The sequence below is a fragment of the Leptonychotes weddellii genome, chromosome 1 (assembly GCF_054177405.1).
Source record: "Leptonychotes weddellii isolate Sample4059 chromosome 1, ASM5417740v2, whole genome shotgun sequence".
In the NCBI taxonomy this organism is placed as follows: domain Eukaryota; kingdom Metazoa; phylum Chordata; class Mammalia; order Carnivora; family Phocidae; genus Leptonychotes; species Leptonychotes weddellii.
The window spans coordinates 143395668-143406663 of NC_138369.1; the positions used below are offsets into that span (position 1 = coordinate 143395668).

Sequence of the window (10996 nt, forward strand, 5' to 3'; positions counted from 1 at the left end):
CATAAATGGGTCACTAATATTATACTAATTAGCCTTTTTTAAAAAAACTACCAGTGTGTCTAGGGGATTTTTACCATGTTATTATGTTATTTTTAGTGGTGCATAGAATTACATAGTATTGTGGTATATGGGTATGTGGTAAATGTGTATATGTGGTAAATAGGTATAATTCATCTACCCATTTCTCTAAGATGGACATTCTGATTTTTTAAAATGTTTTCTCTTACAAACAATAATGCAATGAACTTCATTGGGCAGGCATTTTGTGCATATGTGGACTTATCTGTAGAAAGAGGCTCCTGGGAATACAATTGCTGGATCAAAGGGAATTTTTAAGGGTTTCACTTGCCAGATGGGTCTCAGTTTCCCTCTCTGCTATCACAATACAAAGGTATTAATTTATGCTTTCCATTATCAAACTAATGGTTAAATCAATGACTTCTGTTATTAAAGACTTCTTTTCTTCTTCTTGTATTTGTCACTTACAGAGCCACAGTCCAGATGCAGTTCTAGGTTCTTCCACATCTTAAGGCAATTTGAGGGCACATATTATATTATCTATCGAGATAGATCACAATTATCAATTCAGGATATTCAGTCTGTCAAGTAGACTCTAATCACTCAGCCTCTACAGTCACTGTATTTGGTGACAAATAAATGAACTTTAGTTGCCACACAGAGGCCAGACTTGTTGTATATATTATCCGTGTTCAATATTAAAAACAATCAGCAAACTCAGACAAGCAAAAACAGAAAGCTAAGAATCAACCGTAATCCTATGATCCAGAGACAATCACTGTGAACACCTTGGTTCATATACTTCCAGTTATTTTTCTCTGTGTAGAAATTGTTATGGACAAAGACATAAGATTCAATTATAGTGACTATACTATTATCTACTTTTGCTCCAATAATTTGTAGTGTGTTTCTTTTCCTGTAAATAAAATATGCTTTCATTTCTTTTAGCTGCCCTATATTCCATTGAACGAATTTTCCATAATTTAAGCAATCCCTTATTGTTAGACATTTAAGTTGTTTGTGATTTTTAGTTATGTAAGCAATGTTGTGATGAATATCTGTAGCTAAAACTGTATATCCAACCTTAATTTTTTTTTCATGTAAAAATTCTCAATTTGCTAGATCAAAGGATACACACATCTTAAAGGATTTTGATATAACGATGGCTCAGGTTTTAAAACACAATATTAAGCAGACCCTTTTCAGGTCGGTCTGGCCTCTGTTCCTATTGTTTCAATTGGCCCTGACTTTATGTTTATGGCTCTTTCGGTTCATCGACCACCATTCCTGGTAGCTACTATCTTTCCACACACTGTCTCATATAGTCCCCTCCTTTGTGGTTTTTGGAAAAAGTGGTTCCTTTGTCTTTTTTCTGGAGCCTGTGACATGGGTCCTTCAGGGGAAGGTGCTTGCTCCTATCTCTTCCTTAAGCATAGAGAACATCACACTTTTCTTTCCTTACCGTGAACAATTTCCACAAAATGTTAGTTTAAGTTTCCTATCTTTTAGGACTTATCTGCCATGCCTGCCCAATAATATACCATGCTCCAATCATTCTGAAGCACTTAAGATTCTCAATAGATACCATACTTACTATTTAGTGTCCTTATGTCTCTGTATATTTGCCCCTTTGCCTGAAATGCCTTCCCCCTTAGCCATTTGACAAATTCCTAGTCATCCTTCAAGACTACATTTTCTTTGAAGCATTCACTCTTTGCTGCCTGTCCCCCACCAAGTGATATCTTTTATATCTCTCTACATTTCAACAAATGTTGAGGTAATATTTGTTGAGGTAATCATTTATGCATAACATCTCTCTCCACTTGACTATGAACTTCTCGAAGGACAAAAAGAAGGTCCTATTCATCTTGGTCCTCATTCCTCAATTTCCTCATTGTACCTATTTTTGTGGGGATTGAGATTCATAGAAGAGTGTTCCTCACTAATAAGATGCTCAATAAATATTAGCTAATATTATTCTTTTAAAAATATTTTTATTTGAGCATGGTTGACACACAATGTTACATTAGTTTCAGATGTACATTTCTATATGTTATGCTGTGGTCACCACAGGTATAGCTACCTTCTGTCCCCATACACTATTACAATACAATTGACTGTATTTTCTATGCTGTACCTTTTATTCCCATGACTTATTCAATATATAACTGAAAATTATTATTATTATTATTATTCTCATCTTACAACTAGTAAGACTCCTATTTTTATTTCTGCAACCTATTCAGCACAAAGAAGGTGTTCACTAAATATGTGTCAAGTGACTAAATAGAAGACAAGTGGAGTAAATATGGGTAATGTAATGACTAGGGCCAACAGAAAAGTTCTGATCAAGTCCGAGGTCTAAACACACCCACAATCTTGGAAAGACAAGTTGAAGATTCTATTACATTTGTCTCTAGTACTCTTGAGAAAGGACCTACCTTCCAGCAGCTAGGGAAGAGATCCTTGTGAGAAGGAGAGTAGCACATTAGGCCACTGTAGTCTTGATGTAAGTGCTCATTGACAACTTCCTAATTCTCTCTGTCCTGAGTCTATATTTACCCGACAACCTACAGATTATTTTATTTTTTTCCTCAGGAAACTTGATACAAGGAAGTTGGTACTAACAGCCAGTCATCTGATTAAATTTATGGGGTGTCCACCACTATAAATATAAAATTTTATTTTCTTGTTTAAAAATCAGTCTTTGGGGAGTTTGGTTAGGGTCAGTGAAATCTCTGGGAAGAGGAATTTAGAAAATACCACTAGCTGAGGTAAGCTGTATGAGCCAGATGCAACCCTAGGAAATCTACACCTGAGTAAAACTGGGATGTTAATGACAGAAGAGTCAGGGTGAGGAGAAATAATCTTCTCACAGAATGCACAATAACTTTCAAAGGGATGAAGTGGGATGTGCTGTCACTCTCTTCAACTTTTACCTTAAAGATCAATTTCTTTATTTTTACTTATTAAATACACCCACTCCTACTATGAGAAGAGAAAAATAAGGGTTTTCCTATAGGCTGATAACATGGTTATCATAAATTGAGTGGCCTTATGAACTAGTTGTTCTGTGTGGTTATTGTTAGAGAAAGAATGAACAAAGTGTAACTACTTAAAATTCAAATTATTGTTTTAGGCAAATATCCCCCATTATTTTTTTCAGCCTAGTAATTATATATATCATAATATAGTATAATATAGTATACCTTACCTAAGAACACGTATCACAGCTAATTTTTTATAGAGTTGGCCAGAAAGTTGCTTTGTTTTCAATGAAGCATTTGATAGATGTATAAATGATTTACCTTTGGCCAAATTGGGTGGCTTGTAATCTTACATTAGAAGTAGTTGAATCTAATTTTTCCAAAGAAGACATCCAGATGGCTAACAGACACATGAAAAGATTTTCAACATCACTCATCATCAGAAAATACAAATCAAAACCACAATGAGATACCACCTCACACCTGTCAGAATAGCTAAAATGAACAACGCAGGAAACAAGAGATGCTGGCAAGGCTGTGGAAAAAAGGGAACCATTGTACACTCTTGGTGGGAATGCAAATTGGTTTAGTCACTCTGGAAAATAGTATGGAGGTTCCTCAAAAAGTTAAAAATAGAGCTACCCTATGATCCAGCAATTGTACTACTAGGTATTTACCCAGAGGATACAAAAATACTAATTCGAAGGGTATATGTACTCCAGTGTTTACAGCACCATCATCAACAATAGCCAAATTATGGAAAGAGCCCAAATGTCCATCAACTGATGAATGGATAAAAAAGAGGTGATACACATGCACATACACACACTGGAATATTTCTCAGCCATCAAAAAGAATGAAATCTTGCCATTTGCAACGACATGATGAGAGCTAGATGGTATAATGCTAAGTGAACTAAGTCAGTCAGAGAAAGACAAATACCACATGATTTCACCCATATGTGGAATTTAAGAACATAGGGGGATTAAAGAGAGGGTCAAGCTATAGAGAATAAACTGAGGGTTGCTGGCGGGGAGGTGGGCAGGGGATGGTCTAAATGGGTGATGGGCATTAAGGAGGGCACTTGTGCTGAGCACTGGGTGTTCCATGTAAGTGAGGAATCACTAAATTCTACTCCTGAAACTAACATTACACTATACGTTAACTAACTGGAATTTAAATCAAAACTTGGAAAAAGAAAAAGAAAAAAGAACACTTACTTTAGAAAATTTGTCTTTGGAAAAAAAAAGTAATAGTTAGGTCTAGAATTATTGCATCAAATCCTATGACATATACCCTGGGACCTTGATCGTTCACTCATGCACATGCTGAAAGGATGCAAAACTGATTTGGGAAGGAAATTTTCACCCTGCTATAGGTTCTCCCTGGATCTACCTCTGAATGGATGTAGAATGGGCTTTGATGGCTTTCTATTCTGAGACATATCCCAGTTATGTTCCTAAAATTGTTTAAGAGAATATCAAAGCTGTTTCCATTTCAGCTGACAACCTGCCTTAAAAGGACAACAGAATACTAAACTTCAGGTTACAGTCAGGAAATAAAAATTAAAACACTTTGTCGTTCTTTTTGTTTTCCATTTTGTACACTTTCTACCTATGTTATCTTGTTTTAAAAGAACCAGATGGATGAAACTTGCTATTTGAATTCATTAATTAAAAGGAGTCTGTGGACTAGAAGACAGTGTTTAATATATCACTTGGCATCTCTGGTAGAAGAAGCTGGGAATCTTCTCAAGAACAGGCATATTTTCACTCTTATGGTTCATGAGGCCATCTGTCTGCATTTATATATCATTTGATACACAATCTACCTTAAGCAAATCTCTAGGATTATATAATACTCATTTTTGTGACCTAATCATATCCCTTGCTCCTTATTTTCCTTTGTCTTGATCTATTTGGCTATCCTTTATACTGACTATATGCTTCTATGTACTTCAGATACCTCTCTTTCTGGGGGAAGGGTAAGAAAGCAAATAAATAAATAAAAAAGAATAATAAATCTCTAGAACTTATCCTAGAGAGAATTAACGATTTACTTCATACTTAGTGTTTTTTTTTTCCTTCCTAGTTCTCATAGCATCTAGTATTTAGTATATATTCAATACATAGTTGTGGTTTGGGTAAATAAAATAGAGCACTGTATAAAAAGGCATACTTCAAGGCAAAACCCCTCATCTTATTTTTATAATTATACTGATTCTAGCTATAAAATATCCTATCATTTGCACAAAATTATATTTCAATTAGAAGTTTCCTTTTATCCTTTTTAATTAAAAAGAACATTGAAAAAGTTGTTATCAGTCCATTAATTGGGGCAAGAAGATAATTTGCTCTCAACTACAAAGAAACAACCAAATCAATGTCATGAGCCTACATTTTACATAAAGGCCTTAAGGAAAGTCCTAGTAATTTTCATGAAATATGTTAGCAACTGTAAGGCAAGAACTTAGACCACACTGTACATTCTTCTAGGACTCGGTTTTGTCATTTACTGTAACAATAAATTTGTTTCACATAATCAACTGGAGGCCTTTGGAAACACAGGCCAAATTCTAAAGTGTGGGGTTGGTTTAGCATGGTCTCTGGTTTCCTCTGATTTCGAGAGTCTCCAACTCCTATCTAACCTTCTTCTGTTTTCCAAGATTTTTTCCTTGTGTAATGTGATATGAGTTTTAAACAGGAAGATTTTCTTTTAGAAACTTTGTGTTTCATGACATTCTTGATAGCTTCCATAATTTTTTCAAGATTTTATTTTATTTTATTTTTATTATTTTTTTTTATAAATGTCCTTTTTTTTTTTTAATTTTATTTATTTATTTGATAGAGAGAGACACAGCGAGAGAGGGAACACAAGCAGGGGGAGCGGGAGAAGCAGGCTTCCTGCCGAGCAGGGAGCCCAATGTGGGACTCGATCCCAGGACCCTGGGATCATGACCTGAGCCTAAGGCAGACGCTTAACGACTGAGCCACCCAGGCACCCTAAAGATTTTATTTTTAATAATCTCTACACCCAACGTGGGGTTCAAAGTCACGACCCTGAGATCAAGAGTCGCGTGCTACACTGACTGAGCCACCCAGGCGCCCCAGCATTCATAATTTTTTGATTTCCAACAATAAATGCCCCAATTTTGAAAAACAAAAAAACTTACACAGACGAGAAAAACAAAAAACGTACACATTTAGCTATTGAGTAGCTAAATGTTCGAGATTTTCAACTTGAATGACAGATCTATGTGAGTGTTCACATGCACACACACATACTTTCACACCTCTCTTCACCCAGTTATTTCCCATATGCAGTATGAATATCTCCAGACCCATGTGGGTATCTATTCAGCATACATAATGCTTCTTATACTATTAGATGCACAAAGTGCTCAAAAGCTCTTGCTCAACAAATGCAATCTTTAGTATCATTATTTCATAATTGTAATTACTTTCATTTAAAAAGCTTTTATCAAGTTAAAAAGAACTCCCACACAATTTGAATTTAGCTCTTCACACTGTTAAAAAGCCAAAGGCCTCAAGAAGTTATTAATGAAGCAATGACAGCTAGGAAAACCATGATTAAAGTTTCTATCTAGCTTTCTACTGCCAGGGGCTAATTGTGGTAGCTTTAATTATGAGACCTTTGACTCCTTTAATGCCAAAAGTACTTGGCAGGCACTGTATCTGGAATTCACATTTGCATGTGCTCTGGAGGGAAACGCAGCTAAGCAAATGTATCATTTTTCTGCTGGCAGGTTTGATTCATACAGAAGACTTCACTTAACTAACAATAGAAAAGCAGTACATATAATGCCTTAATTGTGTTTCCTTCAGGGAGTCTGTAACTGAGACAACTGTATGAGTTTATAGTATATAGGATATGGATTTTCATGGTGGTTTCTCTTCCTTGGCTTGCAAATTCTGTCGGGGCAGTGACCATCTCCTTGTTGCACTCCATGAATATGTATATCTACTTTAGGCACCCCAGAAAGTTCAAAGAAAAAGTTCTGCTATAACAATGCCCATGGATCTCATGCATAAAAAGAGTTTTTCTTACTGTGATGACAGTTTGGTGTGGAACTAGGCGTATTCTTGATGACTCTTTTAGCGCGTGGTCAGTATCCACACAGCCCCCCATCCCACCACTATCCATCCCCATCAGCCCATCAATAAAAGGCATTAGAGTCATTGATAGAAGCATTGGAAGGGATTCTCAAATCTACTCCCAGGCTTTCGAGTAAATAAGATACTGATTTTAATGCAAAATTTGATATCTGTCAAACTTAAGTAAGGGTCTGTTATGAACAGAGGGTTATTTGAGAAATGGATGGTGTATGTTGGGGAAGGACAGAGATGGGGAGAGGGACAATAGCAACACGGGGCATTGGAATGTCTGCTTCAAAGTGCAGAGGAAGATGAGTGTAGGCACTTCCTAGTTGTGTGTCTTTTTGCATCCCACTGAACCTCACTAAGTCAGTTGTAAAGCTGGAGTTCAGATCCCCATCTGTGTGACATAGTACATCATAGTTGCTCTTAACCAACATTTAACTGAATTTGTTAAAGGGAACATACATGTGGAAGGAGGTGGGGGGAGATTTTAAGACAGCATTTTATAATTCCCCCAGTACTGGACTGCTTGTCACTTTTATAATTAAACTTTAATTGGGATTGGTCAATTTGAGAAATTCTTTTGGGATTGGAGTGCTGCCCAAATCCCTGCCATTGATGAGTCTTTCTTTATCTGTATTTTCTACTCCATTTTATATATGTACTTATTGTTTTCCATTGGAGAAGCACCTTGGCGAGATCCTCTGAAGATGTCATGGGTGTGTTCCCAGGAAATCTTCATCCAACAAAATTTTAACGACTATGTTTCTTTATTGTTTTAAGAAGGCCTGTTAATTTTTGTCTCTCCTCTTTCTAGTTCTGTAATACTGAGAGAATTAAATGAAATTCAAAATGCCTGGATATGTGACCAATAATGATGTTGACAATCTTTCCTGGATTGACTTTCCTTAAAATCACTGCACGCATTACCTAAGTTAAATGATGAAACACATTGTCTTTGACCCATCTTTAATTTAAAGAACACGTAAGTTTAAAAGATGATTCATAAATTAGTCCTACCTCATCTCTAAAGGAAAGACTCATTGTTCTCGGAAAGGCGATTGAGGCTCAAGGGAGGAGAAAACCAAGTAAAGACAATGAACATCCATTTTTTGAAAAACAGCAATGTGTAACTAAGTTGCGGATCACTCAGTAAACTAAATGAATGGTAGCCCACAGGAGTTGTTCTCACCAGTTCATTCTGCTAATATTGATTGTATGTGCATGTAGAAACATGGTAGGAATTATGATATTGGCCCATTTATTGATGCAGTGAGTGCAAGGCATTTAGGCAGGAGAAATGCAAAGAGATTTGGTTTCTTATGTTCCTTTACGTAACTAGGAATAATTTCACTTTTTCACACTAATTTTCTTTTTAACTTCACTTTATCTAAATGTAAAAAATACTATTGTCTGACTCTTCTCTCACATTAAGTTTTTTTCCCCTCCTTTTAAGATCTATGAGTCTTTAACAGCAAATACTTGATATTTTTATCTCTTCTGTGACATTGTGGAAGGTCTCAACTGTCAATGGAGGGACTCCTGTGTTACCTCTAAAGGGAACATCTAAACTACAAAATGATATGGAAGAAATTTTATCATATCCCTCGTAAAATTAGAATTAATGAATCCTGGAAATAGTTGAATGTCATATTCACTGCCTTTGGCCTTCCCACCCTTCCTGAATTCCCCAACATCATCAGCTCATGGCAACTGTTCATAATACTGCCTTGTCTATTTTTTGCAGGGCACTAGCGAAGCTGGAACAGTTGTTTTTGTTCTTTGCTAATCTATGAACCTGGAAAAAATAAAGATAGGTGTGCAAATCATATGTCAGGCTTATGCTCCCTGTGTGATTAATCTAATCAATTGATTTTAAAATTCAGCAAACAAAATACTGGGAAGCAAACTCACAGAAATCATATATAATATCTTTACCCTATCAATGGCTCATACAAATTGATATTAAAAGTACTATAAGTGCAGTAATTAAGCAAAAGACATATTCAGGCACACTGTATGATGATAAACAGTTTAAAAACACATGTAAAAATGTTCAGCTTCATTATAATCAAAGTAATGCATTATCAACAATGGGTTAGCATATTGTACTTTTATTAGTAAAGATTTTTTTAGGTGATACTGGCCTGTTCAGGAGAAACACGCTAGGATGAGAGTGGATTGGCATCACTCTTGGAAAAGCAACTTGATAATAATGAGACTTACAGTGTTCATTACCTCTTACTCAGTAATGCCAATTCTAGAAATTTTTCCTAAGAAAATAACCCTTAATATAGGAAAATTATAGAGATGTTCATCTTTCTGTCATTTGAAATGTAATATAACTGGATACAACATAAATGTCCAACAATAAAGAAATAGCTAAGGAAACTATAATTAACCCAATGGATGTCATTGTCTACATTCATCTAAAATGATTAGGCAGAAATTAGCATAAAAAGGGAAATACTTGTTTTCTAATTTTAGCAAAAAATCTGGATATATGATTTTATGTTCATTATTTTTTCAGGTATGAAAAACAAACCATGTAGAATACATTGAAATAGAAGTAGGAAGGAAATACAACACAATATCTTGTGGTTTTTTTTAAGATGATGGGAACTATGTAATTTTTTTCTTTTTTATATATATTTCAGTCCTCCTACTTTGTAGAACATGTGTCTTTTACGACAAAAAGATGTTTATTGAAGACATAAAAAGTACATAAAACATTAAAAAGGTATGAACCATCAACGTGGAACAGACACTCGGCTAATTGATGGGGATTCAAGCCTTGTGATCCATGCCACGGAGATCAAATTTTCACTGGCCTTTGCAGAATGTCATCTCTCTGATACCGACAATTGGATTAATTTCTGGGAAGATAAGACATTTCCTAAACTCAAAGGAATTAGAATGTAGTTACTACTAACCTGCTTTATAACTATATAACTAAAGAGGAATATGCAGGATCAACAAAAGTTTCTTTAAAAATAACAGATACTGTAAATGGCATAATTATCAGCAAACAGTGAATGGCTACAACTAGCTTTATCTTATGAAACTTCCCTTATTTTTCTTTTAAGAGAAAATAATCAACTTATATTCATTAAAATATTTCCAAGTATGTTCTAAATTATACTAAAGGTTATCTCACATTTTAAAAATAATGTGTAAACTAATTTATTTCCCAAATTTTAAGTGTTTTTTTGGTTGGTGATGTGGAAATTATTTAGTGAATTTTTAGGCATAGGAATAGAAGAAAAGAATTAAAAATGCCACTTACCTGACATGCTTCCCTTGTCAGAGAAATCTTTCTGTAGCCATGAGGCAAATGTCTGGATTAAAAATGCCCCCAGAAACTTTTTTTTTTAAGTTGTTCTGGTATTTTAGAAGCAGTGTGCTAGTAAAACGTGTCTTTAACTGTACCTCAGTTTTCTCTCTTCTGTGTCTTAAAATCTTTTGTGTGTACTTTGTTCAGTTACAAACAGGAAATGTGGTGATGGAGGCTTCTAGAGGTTTGATCTGAAACCAGTACGCTCTTAAGTTTTTGTGTTATGTGAGAAGAAAAATCCCACAAGCCTCTGTATTCTGGTATTTGGATTTTTATCAATACCTTATTCTAAGTTAAAAATGACAACAAAAGCAAAGTATGAATTAGTCCGGGAGGGATCTCCCACCCCTCTGGAGAGAATCCAGGGGTCGCCTCACAAGTGAGTTCACATGGAAACAAACTAAAATATATCAAACTGGGGAGGAAACAGTGAGAAGCCCCCAGGTCTGCTCAGCTGTTGGTTGTGCTTTCTTTGAGGCACAATGAAGGAAAGGAGACCGATGCTTTTTGAACATTGCTATGTTATCAGGTGCCTTCTT

General features: G+C 35.3%; 1 protein-coding gene across 1 annotated transcript in view; it reads right to left on the minus strand.

Annotated features, from left to right (window-relative positions):
• The window catches only part of TRAT1 (T cell receptor associated transmembrane adaptor 1), a 31634-nt gene extending 21003 nt beyond the window's left edge, over positions 1 to 10631 (minus strand). The window contains exon 1 of the mRNA XM_031024180.2: positions 10410 to 10631. Within this exon, the coding sequence (XP_030880040.1) occupies positions 10410 to 10416 (7 nt within the window). The 5' untranslated portion in view covers positions 10417 to 10631. The remainder of the gene's footprint in view (positions 1 to 10409) is intronic.
• Positions 10632 to 10996: the final 365 nt, after the last annotated feature.